This window comes from Vollenhovia emeryi, unplaced genomic scaffold (assembly GCF_000949405.1).
Source record: "Vollenhovia emeryi isolate VEMERY1.0 unplaced genomic scaffold, V.emery_V1.0 DF939128.1, whole genome shotgun sequence".
Taxonomy (NCBI): domain Eukaryota; kingdom Metazoa; phylum Arthropoda; class Insecta; order Hymenoptera; family Formicidae; genus Vollenhovia; species Vollenhovia emeryi.
Window position 1 is genome coordinate 2,324,888 of NW_011967238.1, and position 21,860 is coordinate 2,346,747.

At 44.2% G+C, this 21,860-nt stretch overlaps 1 protein-coding gene across 1 annotated transcript in view; it reads left to right on the forward strand.

The window, feature by feature from the left end:
- Positions 1-16,618, forward strand: part of LOC105568649 (acetylcholine receptor subunit alpha-like 1) — a 77,326-nt gene extending 60,708 nt beyond the window's left edge. Inside the window, exons 4-6 of the mRNA XM_012024474.1 lie at positions 3,890-4,070; positions 9,221-10,267; positions 16,372-16,618. Coding sequence (XP_011879864.1) covers positions 3,890-4,070; positions 9,221-10,267; positions 16,372-16,575 — 1,432 coding nt within the window. The 3' untranslated portion in view covers positions 16,576-16,618. The remainder of the gene's footprint in view (positions 1-3,889; positions 4,071-9,220; positions 10,268-16,371) is intronic.
- The last annotated feature ends 5,242 nt before the right edge of the window (positions 16,619-21,860 follow it).

Here is a 21,860-nt window from a genome sequence, read left to right on the forward strand (position 1 = left end):
AGGTTTAGGTATACTATAAATATTGCAATAACAACCACAAATCAAAATTTTCGAATAACTATATGTAATAGTAATTTCATTATATTCATTGGTTACATCACTTTGCACTCATAAAGAATAGTACAAGATAGCATCTTTCAAATGAAAAGATAAGCAATCTTATACGAATGCGTAAACTTATCCGTATTTATAACACCCTAAGCGGATTTTTTACTTACGAGAGAGTCTTGTACCGCGCGTCCCTCTAGTGAAGACATTCCGAACCACTTCACTTTTGTTTACCATGCGAATAATAAAGTGGATGATAGAAAGTATAGTTAAATTTACTATTATTGTACTTGCACCTACTATATAAAACTAGTTAATTTAGTTACTATTCACCATCTTAATATTTTACCAGAATAATGGTTAAAAGCTTCATAAATAATAGTAAAATTTTTTTTCTGGTTGGCATCACTATGACTATGTGGTTGTTATTACTAATATTATAGTGATAATTACTATAAAAATGATATTCCTGACTATAATTATTTTACTATGCAATTATAGTCGCAAATACTACGCACTTTTCTCTCAGTGTACGGCGCTTGCAGCGTCCACTTTGTCTTTAACCGGCGAAGCGCAAAAATTATGGCTCGGCCTGTGCAACACCGTAATTTCTCTCTCTTTCTCCTCCTCTTAGACATTATCTTGGGTTTTATATGAATCATAATTGTAAAACTTGACGACGCAAAAATGCACAAGTACGTCTCACAATTTCACCATAATTCTCCAAGAGACCTAGCGAAGGGACGTTCGCTTCAAGTATCGTATTATCGCTTATTTATTTTATTAGTATCGCGTGAAATTTCCGCGAAATAGTTTCTCGAGGTTCAGTTGGGAGATAATCATAATTACAGAGGCGATTTTGAGTCGTTCCGTCATTAAGTGAACGGTTATCTTTCGCCGACTGGCAGCAGGATAATGCGGCAGCATCCGAGATTACGTAACGTTCCCATAACAACGCGAACGTTCCTCTCGCCGAGGAAATCCCGCTCGCTCCGAGAACAAAGCTTAAGCATCGTCCGACTACGTGCCGCGATTAAAATGTCACTTTTGAGCCGTCGGTGTTCTGCATTATTAACCACGCGAACCGCTTTTATCACTGTTCCGCCTAATGCGTGTCGAGAACACTTTCGGCTGACGTTTAAGCACGGCTAATTTACAGACGATGCTTACGCACCGATTAATCTCCGGTGTTTCCTGGCCCACTTACCAGAATTATAACGGCCGCTCTCACCATTCACGAAGATAATCGTTTGATCGGCCGCAATTACGGGCCGCACGATCGGTAGACGCATTGTGCGATTGATTCTCGGCGAACGGCCGCGAAATACCGTTTCCATGTCGTTTTAAGAGAAAGTGAACGCAGAGACGAGAGGGAATCATTGTGACAGAAATACGATGCGCTATTTAAAAATATTTATGATGGCGTGACTTTTTATCAGAAAACATTTTGTTTTTAATTGCCACGTATATAAATATTAATAGAATGTACGCGCGCAATATTATCCAGCGAGAAATTACGTCAATGCATTTGATATGATCAGTTTTGAATTAAAAAATCGATCTTATATTCCGCGATTTTCGCCGCAACCTGCACACTGCACGTGTATTGTAGACTAAGCCGTAATAATTGCATTGCCCTTATTTTTAGCTCCGTGCGCTTCTCTATACAAAGTTTGATAACAGAAATATAATTATCGGATGACCACAAAGTGCAGGAGACCTACATTAAAGCTCAGAAGCTTGTATAATAGGATTTGCAGACGCGCGAACTTTATCCAATATGCAGCTTTTGTTACAAACAAATGCCCGCGTTTCACGAACAATTGACGTAAAAGTCTTATATTATGCTTGTATGCTTAAATTGCCTCGAATTGTTGTTTCCTCTAATGTTTGTTACTTTCCTCGATTGGCAAATTCCAATTCTTCCAACACGCTGAGTTTTTTATTCATCGAGAAAGACTCGTTTATCTTGAGTCTTGCAAAATCATGCTTCTAATTTTTATTCGCAGATTAATTATCACGAAAAGCAGTATTCCGTCTCGTCAATTTAGGTCCTGGCACGCCAATACTTTTTTCGTTGCACAAATAAGAAGAATATCCAGTTCCTATATTTTCTGATATTTATATATAGTATAACCACGAAACAACCGCAATACCTAAAATTATGAATTATTTCTCCGATCGACAATCTATATGTCAAAGAGTCCTCCCCGTCCCGACTCGGTGTGGAGGTCAGTCGCGGAGATAATGTCGTCACGTGCGCGGGGCGAGACGTCGGATGAAAAATTCACGAATTGGCGCGAGACCGGCGCGAAATGGATCGACACACATGGCACACAGCAGAATTCAGTAATAGTCGGCGTGCCGAACTAATAAGAATGCCACGGCCGGCCCCGACCGAAAATAGTGCAACAAGTGCGGTCGCAGTAGCGACAGCTGCGACGGCGCGGCCGTGGCACCGCGAATATCGTATTAGGAATTTTCGCGAGCGTATTATCTCGGCGAGTTTATTTCTCACGAGCAGTAATACGCCTTCAGTCTCGCGCAATAACATCGGCACCCTGTATCGTTTGCCTGTATCGTTTATTTGACGGATTTTCTTCTCTCGTCCGCTGCGAGTTTATCGCCCCGTGCCATTCCGTGTTAATTTCTCGCTCGAAATTTGCCAGCTCGCACCGACAGCGCGCGGAACAGCCGGATGATCCAACTTTGATTTGGATTGCTTTAGTACGAAAATCATTATTGTGTTTCCTACGGAATTTAGGAGTACATATAAAGTGACATAGAATCGTTAATTGAGGATCTTGAAAAGGCAAGAAATGAGAAAGTTTGCCCTCATCTTCTTAAGAGTTAAAAAAAGAGACTTTTTCATTATCAAACTAAATACAGACTAACGGAATTTGTTGTTTCATGAACTATTTTGCAAAAGATATTTTATTGTCGGCTATTTATAGGTCAAAAAATTTAGTTTTCATGCTTTTATTAACTTAGGCAGTTTCTTCTCTTTTAATTTAACTAAAAAACATTAAAAATATTGTATTAATGCATTAACCGTTGTTCTATGATTGATAAAAAAATATGATGGTGATATATGTTCCGAGTAGTTTTCTAAATATTTACGCGAATTTTAGATAGAGAGAGAGAGGGGGGGAGGAGGAAAGGAGAGAGAGACAGGGAGAGACAGGGAGGGAGGGAGGGGAGAGCAGAAAACAGAGCAAGTTAATTTCTAGAAAAATGTATAGAAGAAAGATGGTTGCGGCGATAGATGGTACAGCTGTTTCGCGTTCAATGTACGCATCGAAGCGTACATCACTTTGTCAAATTTTCACACAATAACATTTGAAGCGTCGCTTCGCTTTATTCGGAATATCGATTGGTACCGTTTCTATTGGCTTTACGTATGGCAGGAAGCTTTTAACTTTCTGCTGTGACGTTGTAGATTCGTTGCACGTTGGCAGCGCTTCTTCTCCGTCGTGAAACGCAGGTCTCGAGAAATACGGGAGAATTTAGAAAACGATGTCGTCGAGAGCGGAGTTACGCCATTGATCAGAAGTTCACTCTCGTAACAAACTGATATTAATACGAAATATTTCGTCGAACAGGCACTCGCAGATAGAACTCGCACAACAGGGTGAAATGAAATTACCGCGTGCCCTGTTTACAATCGCGCAAAACTTATTAATACGCTATATCGCACCAAGTTCAATGCAACATGTATGATGTAATAAATAGCAAATATCGAAATTGCATACATGGGAGAATATATGTTATTGAAGGCTCAAATGTTTTGGACTGTTTAATGAGCAAAATATTTAAAGGAATTATGAATTTTGCGTTTCAGTGCCGATGGTAATTACGAGGTGACCATCATGACTAAAGCGATTTTGCATCACACCGGGAAGGTCGTGTGGAAGCCACCGGCGATCTATAAATCATTTTGCGAGATCGACGTGGAATACTTCCCCTTCGACGAGCAGACTTGTTTTATGAAATTTGGTTCGTGGACTTATGACGGTTATACGGTAAGTATCGTGAATTATTATTTTATGTACAGATCATAGTTTTGTGCCTGTCAAATATTTGTGTTAAAATAATTCAGTTTCCAAGTTGTTCCGTAAATAATATTACAATGCGGTAAAACAACACTGAAGAAATTGTGAAACGGTAATTCTGACTAATGTAATTCTCATGTAATTTTGCAGAAATAACTGTGAACATTTTCACAACCGGTCATAAAAAGATAGTTTACGTAGAATATTTTATAATAATTTATCTCGAGCTTAAATATATTATAAATGAACGTCATATACATATTTTTCTCAAAAGTAAAGAGATGCTTTTTTTGTACGATATTTTCCAATTATAAAAATTCGCCTGCCGTAAAATATATTCCACAATTTTTGGATATATATACATATATAACGCAAAAGTAATTTAAATAATGTTATATACACGTTCATCGTTTGCGTTAAATTACACTCGTATTCACATGTTACGAAAAGGCAAATTTTTAAATATTTTTATTACTAAATTATAAATTTCATGTATAAAGCTTATAAGCGTTTTTAAATTTATCCGCAAAAAGTTCAAAAGTAATACTATTAACGTCATTTGTTATTATGTACAATTATAAATATTGCATATAAATGAGCTGGAATTAATTTTTAATGGATATATGTTGGAAATTTCTGAATTATTTTATTCAGATTGTTTTACAGGCTTTATGTATACATTTTGTCTCCATTTATTTTAAGAGTTTGTAAATATTGCTGAAATGTTATTGTTTATTATCGTGAATATTCTCGGGGAATCTCGTTATAAACAAGTTGTAATTTGTATAGGAAATACATTAGAAAACATACAAACAGATATTTATTTTAGATCTAAAAATTGTTTATAGTTAACGAAATTACTTGCAAGATATTTTGAATGTAACTGCACATTTTTCCGTAATGTTGAGGAATTGGAAGATTTTTAATCTAAAAGAATCACATTATCGATCAATTTAGACGCGAATATCTAAATATTATAGTATCTGTGAGAAATGTTTAAGGCCGGTTTCTTCACCGTCGACTAACTTTGCCCGTAAATTAGCCAGCCTTATCTCTCTATCTATGTTCCAGTCTTATTACGCTCTAGAGAGAAACAGAAAAGCTGTAATCTCTCGGATAACTTTTTCCGACAGCTAATTAGAAGTAGAAAAATCGCGCATTAGTGCGGCAAATTGAATACTTAAAAACTGCAACGCTTCGTATCCCTCGAACCGCTAATTGCACATTATCTTAATTGTGCAATTCTGCCAAATTATTATCTGACCGCAAAATATTACTATTAGTTCATCCCATAAATACGGCGGTCGTTTTTTCTTCATTTAACAAATAAGCTAAATAAACTGTAGAATAAATTTTAATTGATTATATATTTGTCTTTATTTCGTTCTTTTGCTCCAGCTTTCACTTAAGTTTTTCTTCCTGTGCAACTGCGATATGCTACGCAGGCAAAATAATTTTTTATTGCTTTATAAAATATCTAAAAATTACCGCCCTACTTGAGGGATCGTATTTCTGATTTGTGCAATAAAATCCGCATTGTGCTACGTGCCGGCGGTATTTTCTCCCGCGAATTCTAATATTAATAGAAACTAGGTATACGCGTGATGCGTAAGAGAGAGAGAGAGAAAGGGAGAGCAGTTCAAGCATCGATAAAACGTCACAATTCTGTGATTACAATTCGCGGCGCCTGTTTGTCTCGTCCATCGTGTTTTCCTTCGCGCTCGGCCCGACAGGCGAGACTCTACTCGCGGACTGACGGATATATCCGTCACTGACAAATCCGCCTGTCTGCGAGAGTTTTACCGCTGTACAACGGCAGTACGTGGATATAAATCCCACGTCTGTGTGAGGATAAGCCATTTCGACAGAGAAGCTCGTCCGCTAGCCACTTCGAAAACACACCAGTGCCGCCAGTGATCAGCCCTACATCCACCTGCGCGGCGGATAGCTTCCGTTTCCGCGCTTCGGTTTCAATTTCCCCTTATCGGCATGTCTTGCGTGCGTATCGGGAGTATTTTCCACCGCGGAAAGAGGTGTCGGGGGGGGGGGGGGGGTGATCAAGGGTAGAAGGTCTGTGAAATTCTTAGGCCATGATTTAGATCGGACAGCGAAATATAATCGACATCCAATACGTTTGATCGATATTTCTGCCAATTTTGCGCGTCGATTTAAATGATTGCATATCACTCACTATGTCAATAAAGCGGCGTAATAATTCGTCGCCGATATGCTTTCATTATGGAGCGATATAAATCAATATTACGTTGAACGCGTTAAAGTGCAACGTGAAAATTCATTTTTGGAGATCAATATTCCAATAATAAATATAACACGGTAGCTTTTTAAAAGGACATTTATTAATTTTATTGTTCAGGGATTATCATACGATTTTTAGAGAAATAACGATGATGGCTTATATAATCGGCTCATAGCTTTATTCCACTCTACAGAACTCGGAATGTTTAACGATGTTGGAAAAAGTTGAAATAGGTCGTTAAGCCGTTACATTGATTTCTTCTGTAACTCAAATTAAAAAGGGAGAACCTCGATTCCCTTTCGAAGGAGGATTGGAATTGAAAAATCAGGAAACGAATCCGATTAAAGCAGCGCGACGAGAAAATGCGCGCGTAAGGCGCAGTGAACGAACAACGATTGCTCATCGAACTATCGACAGATCTCGAAAGTGGTCCAGGGAGGATCATCCAGCGAAACTCCAATGGCGGTCGCGATTTCGCTCTCCAGACCTTATTCGGATTCCGCAGACTTTGAGATAGCCAAGACCTCTATCTCGCGCGGCCATTAGAGGTATCCAATTTCTTCTGTTCATTTTCCTTTCGCCCTCTTCCTTTCTGCCACTGCTTTGTCTCTCTGTCTCTCTTTCTCTCTCTCTCTCTCTTTCTCCTTTCAAAATAATCGCGTATCTCGAGAATCGACTATGCCGAGGGATGAAATGGATTTGGATGGCGACATTGGCATAGCGGATCAAGAAAATCCCTCCGTAACGTACAGGTACACAAGGGTGTGTCGACTAGTTATAGATTTTCTGAGATTGAAATTAAATCGAGTTTTTTCAATTCTTTGAGGATTTGGTAACGTCAGACAATAAATTTTCATTAAATACGCGAACAACCGAAATGCAGACTAAAATATCACTAGAACAAGAACTATCGTTGTTAAATATTCACTTGGAATCAAATGAAACGCAAGATTCGCATCGTCGAAATTCAATTCGACGTTCTTAATTTATTTTTAGACGCTCGATACGCTCTTTAAACTTGTAATAGTTTCACTAAAAAATTGTTAGTGTCTTGACGGTGCGATAAGCGGCTAAAATAAATTCTTTGATTTAGCCTCTAGCGTTTGTACATGAGAGAAAGTGCCCGATGTTCCGGGCCATCCTATGCTGCTTTAGAGTGCGGGCGGGGATATATGTCCACAGCACACTCTTGAAAGTCAACCGCGAGATGTTATTTATCGCGAGGGTCTGTATCAGAAATGTCTTTGTGTAAAAGTCGTGGAGTCCATAAATCCCAAGGCGCAGCAGTTTAAGCCACAATGACTCTCTCTCTCGAGCTATTGTCTTCTTCAGATTCGGACGACGCGAAAAAATCATGCTCTCGCGTTTACGTTTCTCTCTTGGATATCTCTCGCATATAAAATATTTTGGAACAATGCAGGTGCAAATTGGCTGGCGATATCATATCTCAGAAAATATTCTTGTCCTCGCCCTTTGCTCTCGTCAGGATATTAATATATATATACGTTCAGTAATTGAATATCACTTGCCATTTTATACTGACAACTCAATTTCAATTCGTGATAGCTGGCACGTTAATCTAGGTGATTGTTAATTAACGGGATAACGTGTACATCAACGCGCTTACATATGTAGAACCATGTTACACACGTTGCCATCGCTTCATCCGTCCAACTCCTTCCGGGACGCCGATTATCCGGGGCACTGATTAGACAGCGCACTGAGATAACAATCTTTAGGTACTCAGAGTGTTCCGTTGATTTATCTCTCGTCGGTTTGTCGTGTGTTTCGATTATGTACGACATTGAACTGCCGAGTAGTTGAGGATTAGGATGCCAGATGCGATGGAGTGGAATAACAATTCGGATTTAGCTATTGCAGTTTTGGATCAGGCCTCCGAGATCGTTTCAATGACGCGTAGTTTGAAAGCCGGGGATTCGTTCGGAAGATTAGCTAAATTAGAAATCTTGAAACGGATTACAATGCTATCGCAAGGAAGATTCATCGGATTGCGGTCATATACTTTAGATGAATATATAAATGTATACTGCTACAATACACATTTCCCTCGATGATAACGACACGTGTCTGTTAAAACGAGATGAAAAGGATGAGTAGAAGACAAATCATTTCAATAAAATTAACGGTTTTTATTTCTCTCGTAGAGTAATAAATTTAGTCGCCACGTTTTTAGCTACGGCAGCTACATTTTTCTATTCGTGCAAGCCACGAAAAAGTTTATAAATTCAATTCTTTATTACAGAAATATTTGAACAATAATATGAATGAACTTGATTTCATAATTGAATTTTATAACTGGTGTTTACAGTTGTAAAGGAATGATAAAAATTATTCTTTGGTCGACATACAATATGCAAGTCCCATAGAACTCGCGCAGTGCTAAATATCTAGGTTGTACTAAATATTTACTAATGTAAGGTATAAATTTATTTTAATAATATACGCATGAATTTTGCGGCAATGTGTTTTAAGATAAAATATTCATGCGTATTTGCGCGCAAGGTATATATTTTATTATACCAACATTAAACGAGGTTCGAAAGCTACGAAATCTCGATGTTGAAACATTATGCGGAAAATATTTTGAAAATGTAAATAGTAAAACATTTTACGCTGCAGGCACGCACGGTGACAGAAATTATTTGCAGTTATTTGCAAAACTATAATATACATATATCATTATTAGCGAATGGTAGAAAGAATTGGTTGTGATTCTGCCGCAGAGAGCGCAGTTTACTTGGCCGAGAGTGCAAATAATCCGTGATATGCGTCTAGTTTTTGGTAGCGATGCGCACAGGCGATGTCCGATTCCACTCACGTTCGATCCTTGCCGTGCTCGCAGGTCGACCTGCAGCATCTCCTGCAGACCGAGGACTCGAATCAAATCGACGTCGGGATCGACCTGACCGACTATTACATCTCCGTCGAGTGGAGCATCATAAAAGTGCCTGCCACGAGGAACGAGGCGTTCTACATATGCTGCGAGGAGCCGTATCCCGACATCGTGTTCAACATCACCCTGCGCCGCAAGACCCTCTTCTACACGGTGAATCTGATAATACCGTGCGTGGGCATATCCTTTCTGTCGGTGCTGGTATTCTACCTGCCGAGCGACAGCGGCGAGAAGGTCTCCCTGTCGATTTCGATACTCCTCTCGTTGACGGTGTTCTTCCTGCTGCTGGCCGAGATAATACCGCCCACGTCGCTGACGGTGCCGCTTCTGGGCAAGTACCTGCTCTTCACCATGGTGATGGTGACCGCGTCCGTGGTCGTCACGATAGCCGTGCTGAACGTCAACTTCCGCTCGCCCGTCACCCACCGTATGGCCAGGTGGGTGAAGATAGTGTTCATCCAGGTGCTGCCGCGCTTCCTCCTGATCCAGCGGCCGAAGAAGGACGATTACGACGATTATGAGGATCAGGGCAGGGGCGGCGGCGGGATCGGCGCGGACGACATCGACGACAACGGCGTCGACGACGACGAGGACGACGACGAGGACGATGTCGAGGCGGCGAACGGCAAGCCGCCCGAGGGCATCCTCACCGATGTGTTCCATGTTCCAGAGACTGATAAGTATGACACGTACTACGGCAAGAGGTTCAGCGGAGAGTACGAGGTACCGCCGCACGGTCTGCCACCGCCAGCGACGAGGTACGACCTCGGCGCCGTCGGGACCGTCGGCACCGTCGCACCCTGCTTTGAGGAGCCCCTACCCTCGCTGCCACTGCCGGGGGCGGACGACGACCTCTTTGGGCCAGCTAGCCCTGGATACGCTCACGAGGACGTCAGCCCCACCTTCGAGAAGCCGTTGGTACGCGAGATCGAGAAGACCATCGACGACGCCCGTTTCATCGCCCAGCACGCCAAGAACAAGGACAAATTTGAAAGCGTAAGTATCACATTTACATCTATAATGTTCGCCAGTTTACTCGTCAGTTTCGAGTCATTGTACGGATAATGTTATCGTTGAGGTAATACCGAAGAAAGAAATGCGTATAAAATGGATATACCGTAATAACTTCTGTTACGCTTGTGCGCTCGTTCGTCGCAGCTATATTGGATTACGATGCCAAAAAGTGAAAAATTATGCGAACATTCGCGCCATGCGAATAATCCTTCTTTTTCAAATATCATGGGCCATTAAAACGTGCCAAAGATTATACCGTTCGATTCATCTCCACTAATAAAATGGCTGCGCAATTAAATCTATGCAGATATTAAATCTATACGCATGTCCTATATTTTTTGCCAAGTTAAATTTTATATAAAAAAAAATGGAAACCATTTACGGCTGTTAATTTAAAAATGCAATCTTCGGCATATTTCAAAAATCTATTCCATCGGATATACGAGGGAACCAACTTATTTTGATGGGTGGCTGCAAAAATAATTCACGCATGATTTCTCGCTGTCAGCCGAAAACTTTAATTGCGCGATTGACTCGCGCATTTACTCGCGATTGATTATGAGATGAAGAGATCAGCGGAGGGGAATACAGTGCGCGCGATGGATCACTGTTGCCTCAAACGTGTTTTGGGAGACCGCGATCTTCGGATTATCACCGGAGGGATTGGGATCGTTGCGTTTGACACAGTCGGATTCACACTTAAACGCATGCGGCTGCTTTTATCGCTGCTCGCGCAAACATACTACGGCGCAATGCATGCACGTGCATGCAGAACACGGTGCATGCTATGGCGCATGTACGTGCATACATAACATGATGTTGAGAACGATCAACATTTTGACAGCGGACGGCAGGAATAATAGCGGTCGCGTAGAAATAACACCCGTTCCGATCTTATATAATATAATAGAATATATAGTAGAAGTTATTGTCCGCCATCTTATGTCGCCGTGCGTTCTACCTCGGCCCCGATAACTCTACAGTCTACAGAGTTGGAAAATTTGTGTATTCTTGTTAAAGAAAATGCCGGTTAAAATTTTTGTGTCAAACGTTTAACACGTTCATGTGTTAATTTAACATATTGCTCTTGTGTTGATTGACCTCAAATGTAAAGTTATTAAAATACTCGAAAAGAAATGTTAAAATAACACAATGTGTACATTTTTTTTAATCTTACACAATACACATGTTCTATATTATTAGTAACAAGATTTATCTGTTAAAATTTGCAGAATAAAATGCCAATTTTATTCTATATAACATAAGCGGGGGTTTTCGAACCGTCATTTGACTTATTACATCTGTAAAATGTAAAAATTACATTTTTAAAATTCATTTTGTAATTAAAAATGTGTTAATTTTACGCAAAATTTATTTCAAATTATTTTGAGATTTGCATTTATTTTGTGTTAAAATATTAACAGAGTATTAGTGTGATCATTTAACATATCCGTGTTACGTTAAATTAACACAAGAATTTGTGTGGACCGTTCGGGACATGTGATATCTGTTAAATTTAACACAAATTTTTCAACTGTGTAGCGATTCGAAGCAAGTGTTTAAAATCAAGGACGATCTTTAAATCATACACGGAGAGACCGATATGGTTATCACATGTCTAATTAGGGTTGGCACAACCCCAATAAATAGCAATATTTGGGACAGCTGTATCTGTGGTTGTCATATCCACATTGGTATGATAAGTAGTGGAGGCAACTATATGCGTTTTGTGCAGCTAACTTAGTGAATGTTGCAACACAAAACAATAGATGCCCATACTATTTGTACGGCAACATTTAAATCTTAGTTATTTTTGCTTTGGCCGGTCTTTCCGTTTGATTGAATCGGAAGAAGAATCCTCGAATTTTCGATCGCGTTGTTTCCCTACCATGCAATTTTGTTCCTTGAAAAACAAACTGCAAGAAACCGCCTCGCCAACTGGTGGCCATTAATTTGTATGGAACTTTGTGGATGTATAAGCTGTCTCAGGAGACGTGAATAACGATACGCTCCATTCGTGCCCTATCGCCCTTTAAAGGTGTGACGTCTGACCTTAAAACCAAACGCCCACTTTTTCACGTAACTTTTAAGCTGCATAAAGCAAAGAGAAACGTTTGTGGAAGTTTATGATGCCCGGCAAACTTGCTTTAGATACTAACGTGCTTTAAATATAATATAGCTAATATACATTTTTGATCACAGTTAACGTTACTGTGCAACACTTCTTCATATTACAAGACGTTGGTTCTACATAATATTGTTGTTTTGTTTAGCAGCAGTGTGTGTTTTCTTTATTTTTAAATTTTCGCCGGCGTGCCGCAATTTCCTAGTCGGAGAATATTTCCTCCAAGTTTACAAAATTATATTTAAAAAAGCGTTTAGGCAGATTGCGAGGCGCGAGCGGGAAATTAGTCGACGTAATATTTTTAATGAGCAAACCTTGTAACGAATTTCGCGAAACCACCGGAAGTGGTGATTTGCAAGGCGTTACACGCGTTGCATATATGCAACTTTATTTCGCATAGAACAGTGATTTGTATGTCACACAGCTTAATGCTATTGTGGCGGAGGATTACTGCACGTTTTATTGCGCTGCATTCCGGTACGATGGCGCGACGATGGTGGTTTCCGATCGTAACACGTACGTCGGTCACCGCTGCGCGGATGACAATAACGTCACGTGTATCATACGCAGCTGCCTTTGTGATTCTGCGCGCCATGAAATATCAGCGCAATGAAATATCTCTCGCCATCAGCGAGTCCGCGTGACGCTGTAAGAGGATTATTGACTTTCATTATACAAGGAGAGACGCGGACAGAGGTCTGCATTTGTCTATTTATCGCGCCGGAAGTGACGCTAGATTAAACTGTATTAAGCTGCCGATTCGTGCAGCCAGCAGCCCCGTCATTTAGAGCGCAGAACTTGGCGAGATTTCGCAGTGAACTCTCGACGGCCGATGAATTCATCGAGAGCCAAGTCGGGGGCGACTGAAAAGTTTTAAATGTGCTCCGATTATTTTTTACGAGCGAAACTGTCAAATTACTCGCGGAATGCTCAACGTGGCCAAGTTTGCATTACCGGATTTGCATATACGGCATTTGTCGCAAATTCGACTTCATTTCTGATCGGCAACGATCTGTGTACGCCAAGTTCTAAAGTCACGCGAATGTAAAGACGCGTCTAAGATAATTGTAAAATGTTTTCCGCGTGTGATTACCCAAATTACTCTACACGTACGACTCGTACAACGTGACCCAGATTCTCATATTTTTCGGTGGATCGGTTTCGCGCGGTATTTCGGATTTTATAGCGCCGAACGTATCGCGACCCGACTCAAACGCGTATACTCCAGAGATTTTGAAATCTCCTTCGTAAAATCGAAGAAGCGTCAACTCCGGCTGGGTCTCGACGATAGACATAATCCGTAGCAGCAGCCATGAAATAACGGCGCTGGAGATATTGAAGAAGGCTGGGGTTAAACAAAATGGAGAGCTCCCCCTTTTCGGCCGTGCCTTTTCACACTTTATTTCGCTCTCATTCACCGAACAGTTCCTCCAAGCGTGCAATAAAAATGAGATATCCTTACATTCATATTGACCATCGCGTAGCCCGCTTTGTGAAACAAAACGCACTTGAAATGTTTGGAATGAAAGCGTCGACGGGAATATACGGCTCGCGATTTACGGAACGTCTCGGAATAGTCGAAAGGCGGAGGCCTGCAATATTTTTCTGGTAAAGTTTGTTATCCATTTGTTTTCTCCGATGAGACTGTCGTCACCATCCTTTTACACGAACCGCCGGGATATCTTAATTTGGTTAAAACATTATTTCAAATTTTTAACAAGGGAAATATTAATTTTTTTTCAACGCTTATCAGAAATTCCGAAAGAAGCCTGTCATGCTTTGATCAGAGAATCGTCAAATATTTACTCTAATATAAAAATCGACCTCGAACTTTACGAGAGATGATTCTGCGTCCAGTTGCCGCGGGTTTCGGGCCACCCTGCTCGTGTCGTTTAGCTAAATTGGAACTTCGTGGTTCCGGATATGGCTTGATTTCCGGATACGTAGTTTGCCAAGATAGATCTTCGGATATCCTGGTGCCGCGGTGAGCCAAGCTCAATGAAGCTTCACTTAAAATCATTCCCGATATCGCGCGTGCAACTTACACGTATACGCGGGAGAACGCATTGCGGCAGAGTACCGCTCACTGCCAAATGCGCCCGTTTTGCGGCAAATATATTTACGTGCTCGTATAACGCGGAACTAGTTAATATCATTTTGCCTTGTTAAGATTCGATGGGGAAGAGATTTAATTGGCTCGTCAAAATCCGGTTTAGCGTTTCAGTAAAATTTCGTTCTCATTTTATTCAATTTTATTTCATGTCCGCTTTACAAAAATCATAAAACTTTTTGCAAAACGCGATTTTGTGTACCGTGTTTCTTTATATCATGCAATAGGCCTGTATTATTCCGAAAAATATTTCTCTTACGTCTATTCGGTTACACGTTGCAAATGAACTGTGTGATGTTATTTTAAGTACTCTCTGTATAGAATAATGCGCGTTGGATGCGTATAGTAAATGCATATGCCATGTATGTCAGCATATAATAATGCATATATATTATATACATGCGTATCTAAACACACCGACATATATGTACGTATGTACGCAGAGCATGCAGATGCATTTGCATAGATACGTAGAGTATGATGCAGCAGCCAATCGCGTTGTCGTAGCCAAGTTTTGGCTCGATTTGATAGAACCGCAATAATGCTGTTCCGCATACTGCTGCGTGAAGCCGAATACGATCGCGAAAGAGATCATCTTTTGTACGGATAAAACAGAAAACGATGCGGTTGATATTCTAAAGAGTCCTGAACGAGGGGTAAACTGCCGACCAAAATTGCATGTACACCAATGCCTACCAATGCCCAGTGGGCATTACTTCATTTTATTATTTTATTTTATCCTTTTTATTTTCTTTTACCTTATGTTATCGTCTTATTTTATCTTTACAATGCCCCAGCAAGGTCTAATGCCCAAAAATGCCTAGTAATGCCCAGTAATGCCGCAAATCTGTACACCACAATGCCCTCAGCGGTTTACCCCTCGGCCCTGAATAACCCAATCGCGATGAAAAACTCTCTTTGTCACAAATATTATTTTTATTTGTACCAGCCGAGTTCATATCGGCTCTTTTAAATAACAATGTTTCCAATGTGTTGCGCAATCAAAGATTTAAACTTATTGCCCTTAATTATATACCGACCGTCGCCTAGAAGCAACGTCATTTTTTCACGGTACGCTGGTCGTTTATTCAGCGTCGGCGGTTAAACGGATGCCGACCCTACGAAGCGAGATCACGCGCTAAAAGTGCTCTCATGGCGAGCGATGTTTCCCCGTCAGGTCTCGCGACGGCCAGAAAGGGAGAGAAATACGAGGGGAGGAAATGATGATAGAAGTGGGTAGCGAGTTCTATATACCGGCACGGTGCATTGTCCTCATGGAAGTATCATAAAAGTATTGGGTGACTGTTTTATCGTCTCCGACACCCCTCTTGTCGCAGTGGGAATCTAAGGAAGTCAATACATCCCCTTAGCGCGCGAGATCGATCGTCTCTTCCCTCCGCGTGTTCTCGGATCCGCGCGAGAGGCTGTTCCGGCGGATCACGCGAGACAGAAACGCATCTTTATAGCGTCGTACACAAACGCGCCCGTAAGTCGGGTAACAGATATGCCCAAAGTTGTTGATGCTAAACATGCGCGGGGGACTCCCGCGATCCGAAGGATTCCCTCGTCTTTATGAGATCCATACGCGATCCTTTTGCACGCATTTCTTTTGATGCGTATCATAAAAAAATTGCGATCACTGTTGGAAAGTGCACGACTTGATTCTCGCATTTACTTGTAAAGTCAAGGAGGAGGTGTCGCGCGACGAAAGGTTGAATAGTACAGTTAAAAAATTGCAAGGTAAAATGGTATAAAAATATATTTATTGTCCTCTTGTCGCGACATGACACGTTGACATCGGGAGACGACAAACTAATCGCGACGCACGTTTCCTTCTGCGATTGTTCCCAGGTGGAGGAGGACTGGAAATACGTCGCGATGGTGCTGGACCGCATCTTCCTTTGGATCTTCACGCTGACCTGCGTGCTCGGCACGGCGTTTATTATTTTCCAGGCGCCAAGCTTGTACGACACCACGAAGCCGATCGACGTCAAGTACAGCAAGATCGCCAAGAAGAAGATGTTGCTGTGGGGCATGGGTCCCGAGGAGGACTAGTCGACGATTCCGCGCGGCCCGGTGCCGCGTCCACAACGGCGGCCAAACTACCGTTGGTGTCGTCGACGGCGTCACTCACGTCGTCATCGTCGCTGTCGTTGCCATTGCCATTGCCGTCGTTGCCGTCGTCGCCGTCGCCGTCGCCGTCGCCGCCGTCGTCGCCACCGCCGTCGCCGTCGTTGTTACCACCACCGTCGCCGCCGCCGCCACCGCCGCCGCCGTTGTCGTCGTCGCTGTCGTTGCCGTTATCGTCGTCGCTGTTGTTGCCGTTCCCCGCGGCCGCCCATCATCGAAACTGCCGATTTTCGCGTCGACGTGGAAGAGGAGCCCTCTCTCGAATGCCGGTGCCAAAGGACACGCGGTCCCGAATGACTCCGAGGATGGATATGCAAGTGAGGGGGTTGCGACGGGACAAGCGGGCCACGAGCGAGTGGCCCTTCCGGGGTAAATCCGTGGAAGCGGGATTACCGTTTCCCCTTCTCGAAGAAGGCGGATCGGTTGAACTTTAGTCCGACTACCCTTTGGGATGAAGATAAGGGCGTGCGACTGCATGGTACGCGAGAGTAGTAGAGCGAGCTTTCGTGGCAGAATGAGATAGCGAGAACGCGCATCTGTGCGCGTGTGTCTGCATGTGTGAGACAGAAGCGGAGCGTGAGAGGGGAAACAAGAGGGAGAGATTGGGAGAGAGAGAAAGGGAGAGAGAGAGAGAGCGAGAGAGAATGACAGGACACGCGAGCGAGGTAGAACGAGAGGTTGAGCGAGAGAGAGGTGAGAAAAAGTGCCAAATACGCGAAAAACACGCGCACCGTATTTTTGTAAATCTGGTTTCATACGTAAGGCTAGAGTCGTGCGGCGAGACGTCGAACTGCCCGAACTGCCGATTTTATATAAGAAGACGTTTACAGCGCGAGGAGGATGCGTTACACACCGTGGCAACATACACACACGTACACACGCGCATTCACACATTACGTATACATTGCACACGTTTGGCATAATACATATTACATACCATATTACATGTACCAGCACCAACGTCAACCCCCATACGCGGCATATTTATATATTTACCACGTGTTTGGGGAAGATACGCGCGTCCATTTTTTCGGTATACCAAGGGGGCATAGCGCGAACGAAAGAGAGAGAGAGAGAGACTCTTCACGCGCGCGTATTCGTGTTAACACGGCGAAGGGGAATCTCTTTAAGGGAATCTGAACAAGTCCCCGCATCTCCTCTCCTCGGATTCTCCTGCTGTCAGAGTTTCTTACACTCGAACCTAGACTGTTCGCAAAATTGTGCAAACGTTAAACTTTCCCTCGGCAAAAATGGACAGAAATTTAGGAAATCTGCCGATCGATCGGCCGATCGATTCCTCGTTGAGTCATCGGTGTTTTGTTCTCGGTGGATGACGGTCGGTCACTCGGTATGGATGCCGATGTGCCGTATCGACGCGAGAACGATCCGGCATTCGAGTAATTTACACGAGCGGCCAATTATCGAGGCAAATTATCCAGTTGATCGATTATTCCGACGTATCGAGTGGCCTGGACAGCATTCAAGCGCCTGACGAGAGCGGCATGACTACCGGGAATAATTGATTGGCAAAATAATTTGCACGTAGCGTCCACTCACCGGCTTGTCCCATAATTAATGCCGCTGATTAATGGCGATCTCTGGACGGATCGCGTCCTGGGTGTCTCACCTTTGCCGCGTGACGCCCGCCGTCCAGAAATCGCGGCCGAGGAGCTCTGGGGATGCGGGGGGGGGGAGGAGGGCCTGGGCGGAATAACAGGGACCGGAAGAGAATCGCGCGAGGAACAAGCGTGAATATCGAGCAACAACCTTGCGAACAACTGCCAATTTTAGACGCGGTCGCTATCTAATCAATTTAGTCGTCTTGCGAGGGAGACGACACGGCGCGGGGTGAGTAGCGTCGGTGGGATAAAGGGTAGGCGATAGGGTGGCAGATGAATAGGACGGATAATGACGATAAGGGTATGCTGAGCGTGCCAAAAAGTGGTCTCAGACACGAGCCAGCTCGCCCACGTGCTGAAAGGTTCGAAAGATTTCGCGTTGCCCCTTTCCCGGATCTCTTTTCTTCTCGTCCCGAGATAAAGAGCCCGTTTTATGCCATTCAATTATCACTGACGACCATTCGTCAATACTTACGAGTAATTTGCGTAACGAAGAAATAAATGGCGGCGCGATCGCGCGGGACAAAGGTTTAGCGACGTCGATTTGTGGACGCGGCACCGATATTCGTTTCGGACATTGAAGGTCCGCGGACGAACGGGTGTAGAGATATTTTCCAATAAATAAATAATTATTTCAGCCGAGCAATCCACAACTGTTAACTTGCACCGTTGAAACAAATCGACGAGGCGCGATGGACGCGATTAATAATTAATCACGATATTGAAAGAGCGGCGGATTCTCAAAAAGAAAATGCGAATTAAAGACACGCCCGTGCGTGCGACGCATTTATCAATTACTCCCCGTTCATTCATCGTGAAAGCGGGGGGGGGGGGGGCAAAAGGTTCCATTTTACTCGTACATTATAAGGCACGGGTGAGAGTTGAGGCTGGCTCGTCCCGAGCCACGAACGTCAGTCGTGGGATCGTAATTCACCATTAATCTCTTCGGCTTCCTCTCCTCGATCGCTGCATGTAATTTCTTCTTTTTTGCCACGTGTACACCCGCGGATCAATACAGACCGCGTGCTCGCGAAAAGACGAGAGGAAGGAGGGGAGAGAAAGAGGAACGCACATCTAGACGAGATGAGAAACGCAACAAGACTTTCGACGTGTACGCGCGTGTGCGCGCGTGTGTATGTGTCCTTGTGCGTGAGCGCGTATACGCGCGCACATTGTCGCGATCGGTCGACGTAATCTCGTCGAGAGCGTTCCGACGTCTCTCACGGAGAGGTGGCGACGGGGGGGAAGAAGAGGGTGTTAACAGGAGCCGAAATGACGCGGCGGGAAACGCGAAATACGAGATGGATACACGTATCCACCACGGGCGTGGATAAGAACCACCCACGGGGGCGAGCAGAAGTTAAAGATGACACGGTTTCGGATAGTTTTCCCGCCGGAGTCTGGCAGGTCAAGGGGGGGGGGGAAGAAGCGAAGAGGCTCCAGGGGGGTAGAAAGCGGAGATGGAAGGGGCGGGGGAAGGACGGGGAAGAAGAGACACGGGACGTAATTAGTGCCGCTGGAGATTAAACACATACGAGCGACCGCGTACACACGTACACGGTTACACACACACGCACGTACACGTGCACGCACGCGCCCACGCACGCGCTCGACACAGACTCCGTAGGTACATTACACGAAAGGACGTACTCCAACTATACACGTATACACGCAAATATAAATACATACATACAGGCATCCATACATAAATACCGCGCGTACGCACGTACGCGCACACTGTTTATACGCCGACGAGAAGCGAAAGGGGGGTGGCGAGGGCTGAAGGGGGGCCGTAGGGCGCTCCCTCGCGTGGCCCTCGCCGGCGATATAATAATCAATTTATTTGCTCACGTAAAAGGTAACGGTATAATATATTTCATATATGTGCATAATAGGTGTATAAAGAGATTAATTACGCTAATTGATTAATTGTACAATTTGCGAGAGGGAGCGAGAAAGAGGGGGTGGGTGCAGGAGAGAAAGAATATGGGGGACATTTTCCACTCGCCGGGCCGCGAACGAGGAGCGGCGGGCGGTGGCTGTTGTTGACGATGCTTGTGACAGGTGGAACATGAGGTTTGGTGTTGCTGTCGCGTGTACGGATCGCCAGATAGGAGATCAAGATACACGTGTCCTGGTGCGGAAACGCGCGGGGGGGAAAGGGGCCGAGTTGGGCGAATCGATCGAAGGAAGGGCGGATTAGCGCGCTGGGACTCTCTCCCGTGACAGCGAGAGGACAGCTCGCGAGGACGGGACAAAGTGACGAGAGGGGGGGGGGGTACAGGGGGAGGGAGAGCGAAGGGCGGAGGGAACGGAGGTGGTGCGATAAGGAGATGAGGGACCGGGAAGGTGCCGGGAGCTCTCCGATAATCATCGCGTCAGTTCTTACCGATCGCCGAGGGGATTGACTTCCCCCAACGTGGAAGCCGGTAGCCTCGGCTACCTCAGCAATTAATTAGCGGAGCGGCAACGGAGGGACGAGGGCAGCCGTCGACGAGGTGGACGAACAGGGAGTCGCCACCGCGCGCGCGCGCGTTGCACGCACGGCGAGAAGAGAAGAAGGAGAGTGGATCGGAGTGCGGAGAGAAGAGAGTGGCGCGATGAACAATAGCGGGTGAGTCGACAAAGCGGCCGTGAAGTCGCCGATGTCCGGCGTTCTCGCGATCGGTTAATCGCGAGGGCGACGAGTAACACGTCATCGTGAACGTGGCGGGGAGATCGGGAACAAGAAGCGGGAGCGAACGCGCGCGGCCGTTTCCGATGGCGACGGTCTGTTTAACTTATCCGACGATCGTAGCAAGTAATTTTCGGACAAACCGATCGACGTAATCGATCGGTTCAATCTATTCTTGTGCCGCTCACATATTTCGATGTTCAGACATTAGATTGATCGATTGAGATTAATCATGGAACGCACGTAATTTCCAAAGTCTTCTGTATTTGCGATAGTATTTGCAAAAAAAAAAAGATCGGTTCCGTTCTTCTCTATCAACACGGCTATCCGCGTCGATAGGAGTGTTAAAGGTATTAAAAGGGATAATCCATCGCGCGCGACGTAAGGATTAACATAACTTTGTGCATTCGCCATCCTATTTTTCAATTACCTTCGACGTCAGCGGGGAAATGATTCTTATCAGAATGCCACTCCCGTCTTTCCGTGGACGGTAAAGAATTTGTGTCGCGATACAGATCGTTATCAGCATCTGTACCATCCCCGGGATGTGCAACAGACGTTTTCACCCCTCCAGGGCCAGATAAATTTCTTCCCGTTTCTCACCTTCCCTCCCCCTTTTCTCCCCCCGCGATATCGTTTCGCCCGAATTCGATCGGTTCGCGCGATAGCCGTCACATCGGCGGATTTATCTTGGCAGCCGGGTATTCTGGGGGCGCGTCAGCGTCACGCTGATTTTTTATGTACACACGAACGCGTTCGCGCGATCGAGATCAATCGTTTGCGGTGGGAAAGGCGTTACGGGTGCCTGCCTTCGCGTTACGCGTTACGTCAAAACGGCGTTTGTCACACGGGCGACGCTGAGCTCATTTTCGCGGGCCTGTGCTATCGAAAATTGGCGGAGGCGCGAAAGGGCGGGA